This window comes from Rhipicephalus microplus, chromosome 2, assembly GCF_043290135.1.
Source record: "Rhipicephalus microplus isolate Deutch F79 chromosome 2, USDA_Rmic, whole genome shotgun sequence".
NCBI lineage: Eukaryota > Metazoa > Arthropoda > Arachnida > Ixodida > Ixodidae > Rhipicephalus > Rhipicephalus microplus.
The window spans coordinates 293,475,874-293,493,743 of NC_134701.1; the positions used below are offsets into that span (position 1 = coordinate 293,475,874).

General features: G+C 45.3%; 1 protein-coding gene across 1 annotated transcript in view; it reads left to right on the forward strand.

The window, feature by feature from the left end:
* LOC119178181 (uncharacterized) overlaps positions 1 to 17,870 on the forward strand; it is a 117,334-nt gene that overhangs the window by 30,567 nt on the left and 68,897 nt on the right. The window contains exons 5-7 of the mRNA XM_037429368.2: positions 8,001 to 8,279; positions 15,492 to 15,815; positions 17,697 to 17,857. Of these exons, the coding sequence (XP_037285265.2) occupies positions 8,001 to 8,279; positions 15,492 to 15,815; positions 17,697 to 17,857 (764 nt within the window). The remainder of the gene's footprint in view (positions 1 to 8,000; positions 8,280 to 15,491; positions 15,816 to 17,696; positions 17,858 to 17,870) is intronic.

Sequence of the window (17,870 nt, forward strand, 5' to 3'; positions counted from 1 at the left end):
TTGTCACGAATGGCGCCATGCAGAATTTGTCATTGGTTTATCGTGACTGTTGTGTCTTAGTAAAAAGCGATCGCAGTTGGGTTCATCGTGACTGTTGCGTGTTAGTAAAGAGCGGTCGCAGTTGGACGCGCATAAAACAAATGAGCAGCAGTGCACATTACTTTTTATTCTTAGCTTGTTACTGATTGTAGTCAAATCAACAGAATAAAGTTTATTTCTGAACCATACGAAACCAGCTACCTGCTGCTGATAAAATTCAAGACATTTTAAACAAAATAGTTACAGACACCATGTCTTTCTTCACTTGTCTAGATTAAGCACCCTTGGGGTATTTCATTCTGGAAGCTTCGGGGCTGAAATGACGAAATTGAATGGCATCTTTTTCGTGTTCACGGACCAGCTATGCTTGGGTTGCCGCCACCGCACGCCATCTTTTCATACAAAAACCACGCTCCTGCCACAGAAGAAACCTAAATTCTCGAGCAAATGCTGCCATCTGGTGGATGACATGCAATGTAAACCAGAAATGTGCCCTTCTTTACCTGATCACTAGAGGGGAGTAGCTATTCTGCTCTCGTCCAAAGCAGAGGGGTAACAGTTTGGGCAGGACGAGCTCCGCCCGTACAAAGCAGTTAAGGGTTTATTCATAGGCTTGTGCGGATATTCAAATGCTTCGAATATTCGAACGAATAGCAGCGTATTCGAATTCGCTTTGATTCGAATTTAAATTATTGAAAATTTCGAAGTATTCGCAAGAAACAAATAAATAATCCGAAATTACTGCCCGTAAAGGTGGTTTCACTGCTGTGTAGTTATGCTGAACCATGAAAGCACGTATTCAGGAGAAGTGTGCTCTGCCGCGAAGCCCTTCTACAAATTTAAAGGGGCCCTGCAACACTTTTTGAGCATTGTCAAAAAATGCTGCCAATCGGTAGTAGAGGCTCCCTACAACACACCAGTCAAATATAGCTCAGCACGTGGCCTGGTATTTATAATAAATTCTCAAAGTCAGCTGAAGATTGCTCTCTTCTCTCGGCAAACGACTCCTCAAGCTCAAAAAGCACACATGACGCATTTTCTTTCCGCGTGCCATTCCTCCCTGCTTAACGCCCAGCGTATCGTAAGGCAAAAAACTAGCAAAATAATAAAGAGTAATGCACTTTATTTATGCCAAATTCAGCGCACCAGATGGCAGATCACTTTAAAAAAATAGTCCTAATAGACTTTTGCTGACTCTTCCTCATGAGGATGACTGCTTTTTCAGCTGCAGCAGCTATTTGGAGTCCGTCTCTGCTGTCACTGTAAGCACCAAAAAAACGGCCCAGCAGGTCTGTCGCATCAAGCGCTTGCGCGGCATCGGTACATTGGGTTCAAAAACATCAGGCTCCAGGGTGTCGACACATTTGTCACTGTCGTCATGCACCCTCGTCACCGCGGGCACAATATCCGCATTTGACAACTCTTCGGTTGCCACGGCATTAGCATCGGCATTGACGTACGTGCAGAAAGTGATTGCACTCAGGCACAACACTGGCGTCAAGAAAAACGTCTCCCGACTTCAGGGCCTGGTCGCCTGCGGCACCCATTAGCGACGTCACCGAAATCTTTAGCCACTCTTTTGTCTTTACGCCGCACTTAACGGCTTCAACATTGCCGACTTCTGCTCGATTGTTATATTTTTGCGCTTACGTTTGCCGCTGCTGTTGTCCATCTCGTGTCTAGCACTGGAAACTGATTGAGGTAGTGTTGCTCTTTCATAGCGAATGACAAGCAACAAAGCTACAATCTCCGCCGTCCCTGTGCGGAGCCTGCCAAAGGGGAGAAGGAGGTCAGATGCGCGGGGGGGTCAACGAGTTCTACAGAAGAGGGGAGGACGGCTGACACGCACGCTCGTGCGAGTTGCAGCGCGGGCAAACTCATTAGTTCCCGAAGAACGGGGAGGCAGGAAGACTTGCACCCACACGCGTGTTGGCAGGCAGCTCCGGGGGAGTGCAAGGCGCGAGTTTTGAATTACCACAGTTGTGATGAGATGTAAACCATCGCGCGCTATAAGATATTGACGCATACCAAAATGATCAGTAAATGCTTGTTGTGGACGAAGAACGGTTCGTTATATTCATTGTGTGGAAATTTTTGCTTCCTTTTAATGAGATTTTAAATACATGGGCGTCTACGGTAAATGTAAGGGGAATTACAATTGCTTCATTCTATCTATTAGTTCGTTATATCCTGCTTCGTTATAATGAGGTTCTACTGCATGCCCCCGCGCATCGTAACTTTTACGGGTGGGTAAAAGCACGCGAGCGCTGCTGAAGCAGAGATTTAGGCTTGTGCGAATATTCAAATAGTTCAGAAACTTGAACGAATTGTAGAGTATTCGAATTGGCTTCGATTTGCACTTATATTATTGAAAATTTTGATGTATTAGCTGTGAACGATTAGGTGTATATTAATCTGCATCTGATTGCTTGTAAAGGTGGTTTCACTGCAGTGTTTGGGTGCTGAGCTGTGAAAGCATCTAATCAAGGGAAATCGGCTTTGCCGTGAAGCCCCATTTCAAATTCAGAGGGGCCCTGCAACACTTTTTCAGCATGACAAAAAAAAAAAAAAAACGCTGCCGATCGATGGTCGAGGCTACCGAGAACACGTGAGTAAAATATTAGAGTGCAGCACGTGGCCTGCAATTCACAATAAATTCTCAGTCAGCTAAAAATTGCTCTCTTTCTGCAAATGACGGTACAAGCTTAATAAATCGCTCGTCACAGCCATTGTGTTGTCTATTGACCGTTTTAGCATGGTGTGCTTGGTCTTTACTGGGGCCGCCGCGAGAGGCCGCCACTTGTCCATGCCTAAATGTGCAACCATGCTGGAAAGCTGTGTATTTTAATGAAAAAGAGAGAAAGAGTGCTCAAGCTCATGAGGCGTGCGTGACGTACTTTCTTTCCCCATGCCATCCATTCCTGCTTAGCTTCCAGTGCTTTTGTTGGGACGAGAAGAGAGAATGTAATAGCAGCATGCGACAAATCGTCGCAACTCTGTTCCTACTGGAAGAATTCTATAAATTTGTGCGGCAATGAATTTGTGAGGCAATAAGCTTCTTTAGTGAATTCATTCTATGGCTAATTAAAAAAGTGTTACAGGGCCCTTTAAATAAACATATTACCTTCAAATTGATTCATCATTTTTTAAAGCATAATTCTCGTTACGATGGGTTATATGTACTAAGTATAATAAATTTTAAAATGTTACATATTTTACAGGTTACCACTCGTATCCTACCGAAGATCGAATCCTGCTACTACTTAAAGTTGTTTAGACTTCCCTTGAACAATAAAAAAGGCACTTGCATAGAGGCCCTACTTCTATTTAAAAAGAAATTGTTGAAGTCATTAGGTCATGGTAAATATGCCCATCCTTCTTAGTGTTGTATATACTATTCAAATCCAATTCAGAATTATTTGACCAAAATCACTATTTGCACAAGCCTAGAGAGATCAAAGGAGCCAGTTCATCTCTATAGCCTGGAGGGTGCACACGATAATTAAAATCAAATCAAATTTTATTTCAACATTTGTACAATGTTGAGGAACATGAACAAAAAGCCAGCAAGGCTTGACGAGGTTCGTGGCGTGTTGGACTGGCCGCCTGATGCTCAAATGTAAACCACCTGTATGAAAAAACGTGAGGGGGAGGGGAGGTGATTTTAAAAGCACGGTTGCGATTGCTAGCACGTGGGCTGTTTCGACAAGCATCAGTGCACTTTCAACGTGAAATGAGCACCTCTTGCTGGAGCGACCTCACACCACCGTTTTGTAGCAGTTCTGTGATATTGGATCCAAAAAAGTTGGCTGCCAGCCTTACTTCTTATAACATTGCAATTTGTTGCTATCACATTCGCTGCTTTGCATTCACTGCATCGCATTCAAGGCACTGTTGTGTTGCCAGAGCTATTTGCCTAATCGCGAAGGCTACGGTCCTGCAAACTTGCGGTGCGGCGCAGGGCGGAAGCACACGAGGATTTTACCTCCGAAGATTCCTCATTGTTACTGCGGTCTCGGAGAGTTTTCATCAGTGCCTAATCTGACATCTCTTTTGTAGTGACAACACGAATGTCCGCATTAAAGAAAGCTAAAGCTCGTCGGGGTGGCCATTCTATGTGTGCGCAGTGAAACCATGCATGCATGCACTGCATCGAAAACGAAGAGCAAACGACACATTAATGGCAGAAAACTATTTGGTAGAGCACTCTCCTTATATGTGACGCTAACCAAAAGCGTGGTTCTGCCAACGCAAAAGTAATCTCCTTCTTTTTTTTTGTTTTCGGTTTGGAACATCTGTGCATGCGCCTGTGGCGGCATGAACGGTGGCAACGCCGTCTTGTGGGTTGCAGGCGCGCCTTCCCGCCTCGGGCACACTCTCGTGAAAACGAGCGTTCACCCTTCCTTCGGATTCAGCGGGGCCACGAGCGTGCCGTGTGTGTCGCCTCCGCTTCACACTTTGGTGGCGACGGGGCAACCGTGGAAGATATAGGCTCGTGCCAAAAGGACAATATCCGAGGCAAAACTCCTAGATTGTTCATGGCAAAAATTTGTTATATCAAGGTTCTCTCCTCATGTTACTTCTTTACATAGAGGTCGCAAATACATCTGCTTTGATGGAGTAAAGGTGGGGAATAGAAAAACTTCATAATATCAAGGGATTCGTTATATGGAGGTTCGTTATAGGCAGGTTTTGCTGTACATACTAATGTGTTATAAAAGGCAGAATGGTGACTTATTATTTTTTCTTTAGTGAGTGATGTATGACCCACATGACAGAAAAGATGCTCACTTGCAACTGAGTTTATTTAAAAAACGTTCACTGTAAGAAAGCTAAGGAAAGTGCATTGACAATAGACACTTTGACACAAAAAAAAAAGGATTTCTCAGATTGGCATTGTTTTTGGTGACGGAGTCTGTTGTCAATGGGCTTGTGCCCTAGCTTTCTTGGTGGCTTTTTCGAGTAAACTCGCTTGTTAGTGAGCATCTCCTTTGTCATGTATTCTTTCTTTTTAACCAAATCCATGCTCCCCTGTGCTAGTTGTCATGCTGAATAGCACAACTGACTATTTTTATTATTGTTAACACTGAGGTGTACGTACGGATAATACAACTACATAAGGAAGTGACCAAGGGTAAAACTTTATCAACATTGATGTATATTAACATTCAACAACAGCAAAAAGAAAAAAAAGTCATACACAGCTTGCTACAAAAAAAACGAAAGCATGAACAATGACTTTCTAGTGCGTACAGGCTGTGGTGAAATTTAACTATGAAGCACTAATGTGGATGATGCACGAGACACAAAGAGAATTTTTTGGGTTCCAGTGATGAAAAAAATGAATATATTTAAGAATGTTGCTTCTTGTAGCAGACTCATGTATGTTTAATGTGCGATCGATACGGGTAAATGTATACCTAGGCTCCATTGTGCAGTTTTCATTGTGAATACTCGTTAAGCTGTGAAATATTTTATTATGAAATAGTCGCTAATGAAGAAGAGGCCATCCTAGAGTATTTCTGGCTTTGAAAGACCTCCTTGAGAAGTTTTAATCACTTCTTACCGAGGGGCTGCTCTCAACTGCAAACGTTCTAAAGCATCAATGTTTACTGTAGTAAAAAGTTCCCGAGTGTTACACGCGTACTCCATAAATCGGTGTATATTTGGCATATACAGGGTTTACATCAGCCTGGCCAGTGCTTGCGTAAAATTACATCTGAAGAAGTTTGATGTGTTGCTAGCATTTCGTAAAATATCATCTATGTTTGCATTCAATGTTAAGTTGTTGGAAAAGTAACTCCAAGGTAATTGTATTGGACAAGGGATAACTGTGGTGTTTTCATAACATAGCTTGCCATCAGGGGCAGTTATTTGTTCGAGAATCGTAACAGGTTGCATGTGGACAGATTCAGGGGCCTAGTGGAACACTAAGACGTAGGCCACATAGTAGCTGTCTGATTTACAGAAAATGACACTGTAGATATAGCAATCTGCATATAACCTAACACAGCAAGACAGGTGTCAGTGATGAATATAAGTAAAAGGAGGGGCCCTGAGACAGACCCCTGTAGCACACCTAATAATGCAGAAACGTTAGACGAGCGGACCCAACCAAGTATCACACGTTGGTTTTTTCTTGAAACATGAGCTTCCAACCACTTCAGAAGGCTATTTGGCATGTTAAGGTGAGACAGCTTTTGTAAGATCAAGAGGACACCAATACCACCCATGATCAGTAAGTTAATGCCTGGAAACAAGGATTGCCTCCACAGTACCAACCCCTACTCTACAAGACTAAAGTGACTGGAGAAAATATGGCCACCTTGGCAAGGGCAGGGCCACACTCTGTGATCGTACTGCCTGCGAGAAGAGCGGATGGTGTAAAGTCTGATATTTAAGCTTTTTCTGTAGCATATAGCGATGCAACTCTTGGTAGATACAATTGTGGGCTTACTATGTAAGCATTATGCTTGCCAGCTCAAAATGGTGAGACCTGTTGAGGACCCCTTTAACGCTACTGCGATGTATCTGCAGTAGAGCTCGACAAAATGGGCACTGGCAAAAGAAGAGTGACAGTGTCTGTAACAGTGGATCAACCTTTGAGAATTTGGAAATGCGGCAGAAAACGTACGACTAGGTTGTCACCTTCAACAATTGAGAAGTTGCATCATGTGTATTTCTACCTAGAAGACACAGCTAGGATCTGGTTTGAGAATTGAGAGTCACATTGCTGGACACCTTCACAGGTGTTGTCCACAAGGAAAAGATCGTACCTCTGCCAGATACATGAGGGTAGCTCGTGAACAAAAGCATAACAGTCTACATGAAAAAGGCTCCACTCATTTTGCTGCACTTACTGCAGCATGTTTGAAGAGACAAACGTCTACTTCGTGATGGGGCGAGTAAAACAAGATTCTAACAAAACCACCGTTTGCTGAATCTATGTTGCGGACCTGAAGATTGTGGACATTTTAGATGTGGATAAGGCGATTGCAGTTCACTGATGACCAGCTATGCAATAGCTGAAGTTTTAGGCACAGACTAAGTATGTGAGGCCATTAGAGTAGTCCTACGTCAAAAGCTGCCTAAGATGTTCCCTGGATTTGAACCTCCATTGTACTGATACAGCTGAACTTCAGAAGGGCTGTGCAAGCAGAAAGAGAGAGTGGGAGCCCATAACATAGCGCAGACTGCCGGCTGCTTATTTTGCAAATAAAGCTGCCAATATATAGGTGTGCCTATCGCGAATGCTATCCCCATGCACACAGAAGGGCCATCCCTTTGCGCACATTCAGGCAGCCGCAATTGCCCACAAGCAGCCGTTTCATCAGAAATGGTGTTTGTGATCTGCATGCTTACACATTGGCTTCACGGAATACCGAGGCAGCAACTTGCACTATTTTCTGTGTTCATGCTTTTCCTTTAAGCTTGTGCAGCATGTGTAAAGTTCCGAGTGTGAACCTTGAACTAGTCTACGGATATAGCTGACGTTGTTCATAGGGCACTTGGTGTTCCTGAAGAGCTGCAGCTGAACCAAGGAGCTGCCACCTGCCGTGCTGTTGCCGTTCTACACTTGTGTTAAAGCTCTGTGCTGTTACAGTTTTGTTGCGACCACTACCACCTGCTCTTCATCACATCACCCTTATATGATCCTGCTCTATGACCCTAAAAGGAGTGACGTTTGGTGTGCCCTCAACACCTGCCCACTCTGCCAGTGCAAGAGATGTAAAGCTGGCAGTACGCAGCATAATTAAATCTTGTACATAGATGAGCGCATGTTTTTATGATATTTTTGTTTGGTTTTTGCCCTTTTCATGTGTAATCACGTATGGGTATGTATTTACATTCAGACACCAACGATAGTTCAGTCGTGAGTTGGCCCTTGTGCCATCTTGTTCTGTCGTGACGTTTCGTAGTAGTGGGCAACTTGACCAGACTTGGCTGGTGTGTTTGTGCAGATCAGCCTAGATGACCTTCGCAAGGCGTCTGTAGTGCGCGACATGCAGCAGTACATCTTGGCACGGCTGGATGGTGAGGAGGCACTGCGTCAGCAGCTGGGTGCTCGCGACACGGCCGAAGCCCTCAACCAGCTGCACATCAAGAGCAACGGCTGCCTGCTGTACCTCGAGTGCCTGCTCGACGGTGTGGCCCAGCGGTGGGTGACGCTGCGCGAGATACGACACATTCCGGGCACCCTCAATGGTCTCTACCTGTGGCTCTGCCAACGCCTCTTCCAGGCGAGTAAAAGGAACCACGGGTACTGTAAAGAAGTAGACTTTCATCACATCGGTTGTGTGTGCCATACTAAGAGAAATGAATGCAAGAAGTTGTCATAAATGTAGGGTTGTGCAAGTATTTTCAATTTGTCAAATACAAATAGAATATGTTTCAGGTTTGAAGCATAATCGATCTGTAAAATGCATATTCGACTTTTCCAGAATATTCGGCCATGGCAAAATATGTTAAGAAGCAAATATTGGAGCAAGTAATGTATTACTAGGCATGGGCCAATATCCAAGCACTTCAAGTATTCAGTTGAATATCACAGCATTCTAGTTCACTTTCTCAAATTCAGACAATTAAAACGTCCTCAAACTTAGAAGTATTGAATCGAACAAATGGAAATACTATATTTACTCGCATAGTTTGCGCACATTTTTCTGCGATTCTGGAGCACCAAGAAGCAGGTGCGCAAATCACGTGGTCATTTCGCGAACCCATACGAAATAATGTGCGATAGTCTTCACCCGTGAAGTATATACAGTCGAACCCATTTATAACGAACTCGAAAGTGGCGCGATAAGTGGTTGTTATATCAGCAGTTTGTTGTATATGGACTCGCCCATAAAAATGTGCACTTGGTGACCAAACCTTTTTTTTTTCTGTGTTCTTACTGCAAAGTGCTAACAAAGCCTCCGGTGACAAGTTACGCCTTTGTGCTTGTTAAGCGACCCCTGTTTGCTCATGAATGAATTAAACCACGTTTGCAATGAACTCACGCCGTTCCATTGAAGCGTGGTACTGCCAAGTCGAACCAATCATTCCTGGTTAGTTGTGTGCAGCGCGTACTTGACTCTCGCCGTCACTTGCCAGGTTCTATGCGCACGTTTGTGCGTTTTTCGTGCATATTTCACTCGGGACCGTGTTCGGGTGCGCCAAGCAGTTTGTTCGTCTTTTTAACATAGAGAAGACAAATTTTTTAAGCAAAGTGCGCAAGCGGCTTCGCATGACGCGATGATGGCAAACTTATGAACGGTAGCATGGTGCGCTTGTACCGCTGTCAGTCTGTCGAGTAGATATCTGCAGGTGACTGTGATAAGGTTGCCAACGATGAGTCAAAATGACCAAGTCATCGCTACCGGCCACCTCACAATCGCTTTTTTCTGATGCTTATTCATTCAGGCACCGCCGCAACTGTGCAGAAGTCGTTATCGCTAATACATCGGTCCCCGCCATTACCGATAGGCGGAAAACCATTTGGTGGCACATTTTGGTGTCGGCAAGCTGAGGGTCACAGTGAACATTTATGCGATAAAAAATTATCGCTTCTTGAGGGGGGGGGGGGGGGGGGGGGCAGAAGGGGACTTGGTTAATCGTCGGCAGTCGTAGATGCCGAGGACGAAGTCAGGAAAATCAGCCGTGAGATAGCTGCTGCAAGTATTCATGCTGCCTACGATTTCTTTTTTTCCCCTTTACTCGCCGCACAGAAAACTTTCTGCACGCGCATTGCTCGATATCAATACAGCGACTTGGATGACTAGAGACCCCTGTAGCACCCCTTGCACGATGATGCACGAACAGATAGAATCAGACTTGTCTAGAGCGCCCAGCCGGCTGCTCCAGCTGCCGTACTTTTTTTTTGTTTTCAGAAATATGTAATGAGACATGCCGTGATGATGCCAAACATGGTCATACTGTTTGTTAAGTTCTTGTGCTCTAATGTAGGCATCAACGTAAGCTTGTAGCTAACACGAGATAGAAGCCGTGGCCAACAACACTGTCGACAGGCACGTGTTCTGCTGCTCTAAATAAGTGGGATTTTGTGAACAACGAACGGCGCGTACAAATGGACCTCCAAAATGGTGTGATAATGGTGTGGCCGCCTTGAAAACAAGTATCAGTGCACACCCTTATATGGCTGCTCCAGAAAGTGAAGCACTTTCGCCCAGTCACTTCACGTTGAGAGTACAAGGTAGAAGGGCCGTATACTAGCTGTTTTTAAAGCCTGCCGAAATAGTGCGCCAGCCTTCACACCCTTAAAGGGCCCCTAAACCACCCAGCGGTCGAAATTTAGTTGAGGTAAAGAAGTTGTGCTCGAGTTTATAACGAACACGTAGTCGTGCGAATTTTTCGAAACAGTGCCGTAATAGCAGAGTTACGCGCATTTAATGATCGAAACGCGATTATCGCTTCTTTCTCTCTTTCCTACGCTACCCTCTTCCGAAACCGCTTGGCCCCTCCTCACTGAGTCAGCTGAGTGCCCCTCCTCATCTCGCATGGCCCTGTTCGAGACGCCCTGTTTGAGACAGCGTCTACTTCCGGTTGCCGCGATCCGCCACTCCGACAACCAAGCTTGCCGTCAACTGTGTTCTGTGTGTCATCTGGATGCACTGATCGTTGACTAACCGCTGTTGCTGTCGTGCCGGCCCGGGCCCCTACGAATCATGCTGGTATGGACCCTGTGTTGCGTTACGAGCCGCAGATGTCGATTCACAAGCGGCAAAATGACCAAGAACAGCAAGGTGCGTGCGAACAACGGTTGCAGAGTGACCGGAATTCGTCGGTTTTCCTTCGGCCAATCGCAAGCATCGAAAGTGGTAACGTCATCGAGTTTCACTGGTGATGTCACACATGTCAGTGGCGAGAACGGCGGGGACTGGAAAGGAGAAGCTATTGTTTTTTCAAAAATGTGGCGCCCCCGCTACCTGTAGCGCTGTGGCATGTGGCATCGCTGATCGCGACGGCATTCTGCATGCAATGTGCTTGTTTACTTCAAATGTTTGGGAAAATATTGGAGGTTGTTTAGGGGCCCTTTAAACTAGCCCCCCCCCCCCCCCCCTTGCGGTCCTACTTCCTTTTTGATCCTTGAAAACGGGCGGTGCGTTCCTCTCTGCTTGAGTAACAATCGATGGCAGGCCTGACACGTGGAGTGATGCTATCGCATCCGTCCTCCATGCAAAGGAGATACGTCGGCTCTTTTATCTTCTGTTTAGCCTCGTTCGTCGCTCCCACTCGCGCTTTTTTATCCACTTGCAAAACATTATACGCGGGAGGATGTTAATCAATTTAGACAGTACTCAAAACATGACGGTGATCCAGTGACGTAGCCAGGGGGGGTGGGGGAACATCAGGGATGATCCTCCACCCAAATTCTTTTTTTGCCATGGCACATATCGTGCAAAATGACCATTTGCCTGCCTGCCCCCTCCCCTAAAAAATGAAAAATATTTCTTCCTGTGCCCCTGGCGACGGCAAAATCCAGAGTCGAGAGTGTTGATATAATTGTTATCGCGATAAAAAAATGGCTCTCACCTTGTAGTGTACTCGTATCCCGAAGGATTAAGGCCACTAGCGTGGGTTCAGTCTGAGCAAGCCGCAGGGCATGCGTTAACTGTCGCCATGGCGAGAACACGATACTGCTCTAGGCTGCAACACTTTATTGCCTGCGGCAACACCAAAAAGACAGTACAAAGCCCGTTGCAAAAGCGCGGCGGTAAAGCAAATGGGCTTATCCACGTCACGAGAGAGAAATACTACACGAAGTGCCGCGAGCATGTCTCCGAGGGCACAAGTGATTCATGGTGACACCGGGACAAAAGGGCTTGGTTGCTCGAGCAAGGGCAAAAATGCGCTCGCGCTGGCTTCGGAGAGATACAGGTCGATGCAGTCTGACCACGCATTAGGACACCACACCAATTCTTGTACTGTTGAGGGTGGGTTCTGCATTAGCCCAGCGAAGAGTTCTTGCTTTACTCCTCGCATGAGGAATGAGACTTGTCCTCGGGCATGTCTGTATCTGAATGGCGAAACAGCTTGGTCAAGTTTCAAGCAATGTCTTAAACATGAGACAGCAGTATCTGTAAATAATAAATTTATTCCTGCTGTTTTTTTTGTTCGTTTATTGTAACCATTCCTGCAATGTCTCAAACATGAGACAGTAGTATCTGTAAATAATAATTTCTTTCGTGAATAGTGCGATGCTTTCGTTTGGGAGTCGGGTGCAGGTTTCGAGAAGAGCCCCTGCCCTCTCCTTACGGACGGCGCTCATGAATGTAGCGTAGAACCTCGTGCAAAATATCTCCCACATTGTTAGCGTTTGTTCTTGGTTTTTAAACTAGGTACGAGCTGCGTCCTCCAAGGCGAAGTGCACATGTCAAAGCTTATGTTTGGTGGTCCAGGCACCGAAAGTGGTGGCTCGATCGAATGCTTCGAGCCAGCTTTCTGGGTTCTTGATTTACTATCCGCGAAAGGTTTTTAGCTCTTTGGGCTGCCGGAGAACAATTGGGGCAGGCTGCGCAGAAGTGGTCATCGTTGCTGCTGTCGATGTCGTGATACAGGGCTGCTTGGTTTATTCGGGAAGGGGCTCATACTCTGGTGGCAGTCCCTTCTGCCTGTGGCTTGCTCACTGTTCGACATTAGTGTCGGTGTCTTTTTTGCCGCTTGGGCTGAGTTCGCGGCTTTGCGGAAGCGTCCGGAACATCAAAGAAGCAGCAGCTCCACCAGATGTCATGGAGTCATGACGTGGACGAAGAGAGCAGACTCGGATGTTGAGATGAAACTGTTTTTTTCGGCCGTACTTGTAGCCAGGAAACTGAAGGTCAGATTACAGCAACACACGGGCATTGATAGCGGCGAACAGAGCATGGGCCGTCGATCAACTCACAAGCGGTGAAGGGTGTCGACATTTATACACATGCCGTTGAATATTCCCGTCTTACCACTGGGTGTCGGGCAAGCTCTGAAATAATCTCGAGTGTTTGTGTCTTGCATGCCATCTGATTGTGCATGCCGTGATTGTGAACTTTCTCGTACAGCAAGACGCAGTTTGCGCTCAGCATTCCTGACAGGGTTTGTAAGCGAAAACCGAATAAAACAAAAGTGAACATCGATTGTGGCACTATTTTGGAATCAGATAGAAAAAGTGCTACAGAAACTGAATAAAATCATTTTTTTATGCCCCCATTGGGAGTAAATCCGTTTATGACTTCTAATTATCTCCGGTTTTAGGGAATTGAAGCTAGCTTGTCGCCATTGCGCAGGCTTTGTCGCCTATTTCTGCTGTTATGGTGTCCTAACATGACTCTCCCCTCCTCCGCTGCTCGGCGACGCTGGGAGAGCGGGAGTGACATTAACACTCTCAACTGGTAGCGGATGTGGATTATGGAGCCGCGCTCGAGACGTAACTCACGCGCACGGCAGGAGTCAGAGAATCTCTCGGGTCAGCGAACAGCAAGCATGCCTTTTCTTACCCATCCGTCGGCTTCTTTGTTCTTAAAGCTCGCTCAGACTCACCAATGGTGCCTTCCTTGCGTTCGTGGCAAATGCTCACCTTTCGTTGCCCCTTCCAAATGCTAGGCTGAAAAGTGGCGCGGTGTGTTTGCACATGGTCGTACTACGTCGAGCTGTACCTATCGAGCGAGCCAAGTTTGCCCTCGTGCGAGAGATCGGGCCCTATAGTCACTTATCGTGAGAGTGCACAGCAGTTTTTTTTGAGGGGCTGTTTCTCTCTACGACGTGTCGCCGTGAGCCTTTCTTGTTCGCGGAGACGTGCTCACAACGCCTCTGTGTTTACTTTTGCCCATGTCGTGGATAAGCCTCTCTTGCTTTCCCGCCACCTTTCGCAGTGGGTGCGGTACTTCAGTTTGGTGTTGCCGCAGGCAGTAAAGTGTTGCAAACTGTTTGAGAGCTGTACTGTGTACTTGCTATGCTGCGCTCAACACCTTGGTTGTGCAAGCGCGCGTGTGTGGCAGCGTTAGTCACGTGAGGTGACGGTGTAAGCGGCCCTATGGCTCACCAAGACCGAGCCCACGGTAGTGGCTGTACTCCTGTGAGATAGGTGCACACTACAGGGTATAATAGACCCATTAACTGTTTACATAAAATTCTGTTGTAACAGTACTTGATCTTGCATACTCGTTTTACAACATACTACAATCCGCCTCACTACGGAGGTATGTTGTAATGAGGTTATACTGTATTATCGTTATGTGCTGCTTCAGTTACAGTGATGCTGAAAGACAAATTTTGGCCTCGCGTTATTTTGCTGCAGTGGGTTGCTGGGGGCCTGTTAGCGAGATAGATAATTATTTACAGGCTCCTAATTGCCAACCAGTCTCAGGTTTGGTTTGAGAGAGCTTTAGAAACGACAAGCCACCAGGTGCAAATATCGCCGCCTAGCGTGTGCAATGCTCGAGCACAGCAGCACACAAAGTCTGTTGGAACAGTTCTTGGATTTTATGTACTCATTTTACAACAGACGAAAATCCTCTTCATTCTAGAGGCCTGTTCGAACGAGGTTAAACTTTAATATCATTATGTGCTGCCTTAGTTAAAGCGGTACCAGAACACATATTTAGGCCTTGTGTTATTTTGCTGCAATGGGTTGCTGGGGGCCTGCTGGTCATAACACTGTACATTGTTTGCATCAGTCCAAGACAGAATTAATTACAAGCTCCTAATTACCAACCAGTCTCAGTTTCAGTTTGAGAGAGCTCTAGAAACGACAAGCTATGTGCAAATATCACCACCTTGCGTGTGCAATGCTTGAGCACGTCGGCACACCGAACTGTGACGCAATTCTATACAGTCCGCATGAAGCCCGTTCGAACAGGAAACGGGACAGCAGTATCGTCAAACACAACATTCTCAATGCGTGCACCATGACCATTAATTCACGAGCAGCTGCCAAGTAGTAGTCCAGAAAAGGGAAATTGTAAGTCCTTGTGGGTTTGTGCCACAGATGGGTGGTTGTCTAATATCCCTTTTTTAACCCTTCTGCCACCTTGCGGGTCTCCTCAGAACTCATTTGCATTACAAATAGTAGTCTGCTGGATCAAAAGCGGCAAAAGAAAAATGGTGGTTATGATGTCACCGCAAAATGCGGTGCAGAGCACTCCATCACACAAGCAAACTTCGAAATTCATGTTAATGTCTTCATGTTGCATTCGCTGTTGATATTTTGCCAATGATATATGCATGTTCTTAGGAATTCATCTCACAGGCTCTCTTGGCTACGAAGTTTTGTGTCAGTGCACCTTTAAAAATAGACTATTGTGACGCAAGGACCTTTCTTTCAGGTGTTGGGGTCCGCCGTAAATGATGTTGTTTCTAATAAAATATGTGCGAGCGTTTTCATGCATACAACAGCATTGCCTTGCCAGTTTTTCTTCTAGGTAATTGTAAGAAACTGTATAGATGAAGAGGATTGCATTGTCTTCTTTTTTTGGCAGCGGCGGCAGTTTGTACGTGTGCAACCCATTCTGCATGTGCTACTGGCAGCCGCGCAACCGCTGACGGCAGACGAGGTGTTCCTGTGCCTGTGGACCCGCAACCAACTGCTCACACACGACGAGTTCGGTCGACGGTTAGCCCTGCTGTCGCGACTGCTCATTGAGCGTGAGGACGGCTGTCTGCTGCTCTTCCACCACAGCTTTGCCGAGTGGCTACTCGATGTGAAACATTGCACCCAGAAGTACCTCTGCCATGCGGCTGAGGGACACGCCATGCTTGCCATGATGCAGACACTGCGAGGCCCACAGCTGCCGCCCACACAGGTGGTGCATGGGCTCTTTTTTCTCCTGTGCAGTGTTTCAATTTTATGGCATAACAAGCACAATCTTCTTTTGTTTGGCCACATCAGCTATAGTAGGGCTCGACAACCTTGGGCCTAGTTCCATGAAGCTGACACAAGCCAATTGGGGTCCACACGGAAAATTAGTTGGGAAGGGCATTTGCAGGGGAAGCTTGAAGATTCTGTGAATTGACACTAATTTGTGAAAGTAGATTAAAAATGAAGTTTATTTTCACGTATGTCACAATTGCAGGACATATAGGTTACAAGCGAAAATCTCATTTGGGGGCACGGGTCTTAGAAATGAAAAATCACAAAAAAAAATATTTTCTGGATATAGTATTTTTGTAATATAGCAAAATTATCATATTTCACAAATGCTGGCCCAGTTATTTACACCTTGGATTTCAGCTCCTGCAGCCATTTATAACAATGACAAGGTATATTTTTATTAAGAAGCATAAAAAAAAGAGGGTTGTTTTAATGAGATGCTAGTTCTGAATGACGTATGCTGCAGCATTGTGAAGAAAGATGGAGGACGTAACTCACATTGGCAGAAAAAAAAAGAAGATAGAGTGTCCACTTGCGGCCGATTTTATTAAAAATAATAAGCGTGCAGACATGTGTGCAGTTACAGCTGCGCAAAACATTGGTGAACAATTTCAAGCTTTTGGCATCACAATAGCAAAAAATTAAAATAATTGCATTGCTTGTTTATGCAAGGTGAAAAACATATCACTGATGCACACATCTTGTTTACATTGAAATATGCTTCCAAAAGTTCACGTGCCATAGTGTTTTCGCTCCTTCCATGCATGCAAATATTTGTCAGGTCCAGCCCACATATGCAAGGTTCACAGTGCATAGATAAATGGGCATTCATGTTATTTTTTTATTGAAAGCTCATGTTCCTGTGCCGTGTCATTAACGCAGTGTCCAGTTTAATTACGTAGACCACGCAAGCACTGCGCAAGGTACAGACGGCCTTGCATGTTTTTTTACCCCAAAGGGTCAGATGCTGCAATGCGTGGATGTTTTTTTTTTCTCAAATAAAGTTAGGTGCAAGTTGACACTCTATCTTGTCCCCTTCTTTTTTTTGTCTGCGTCCTTAACCTTTCTTCAGAATAGTGAAGCCTAACAACACATTGCAGTAAGCAGCAGGCAGGCAGATTATGTTCTTGGTGGCTACTTATTATATAGCAAAAATATTTAAATGTCATCCATTAAACGTTGCTCAAAATCTGTTTGCTAGCATTTTTTTCAAAACAAGCTTTTACTCGTGACAATTTTTTAAGCATTAAGATAGCTACAGCTGTCACGTTTTTTGCTGTATGAAGCTAAATGCCTAAAGCTCAAACTGCTGTGAGCAAATTCTTTTTTTTTTTCTTATGGTATAATTTTTTAACCCACCCTTGTTCTTGATCGATAGTAGTTGTTCTCAGCTAGATCCGCTCTCTTGCCACATACTTTGTGTTTGAAAAGCAATTTTGCCAAAAGCACCATAACACATATGCTGTTAGAAATAGCATTACTTTTGTTCTAAAGCCTTTAAAAAAAGTCTACTTAAAGATCTACAATCTGCAGAAAAAACTGAATAATTAATAAATTTAATTCAGTTAACCCTGCTAAAAAAACGAAAATTAGGGCAGAAACGTACGACGGTGGGACAGCAGCCACAGAGTGCACATTATGTTATTCAGCTCCCTATCGGTGACACAGTGAAACAGGGTGTCCACCACACATCACAATTATGTAAAATTCAAAATAAAAATAAGTATAACAGGAACATGACTTGCAAAGAAATGTCGAGAGTCTGCTGCGTGAAATGCAATGTTTTTTTTTGTTCCTCTGTCGTGTTGTGCAGGTGCAAGACTTGGCCCACCATTTGTTGCGGCTGCCAGCTTGTGATGCTGTGCAGCCCCAGCACCTGACTTTGTGGCTGCTCTACTCAGGGGTGCCTCTGGAGTGTGCCTTCTGCCCTAGTGTGGGCAGTGTGGTCATCCCCAGGGACCCGGCTGTGCTCAGGTATTTTGTACAT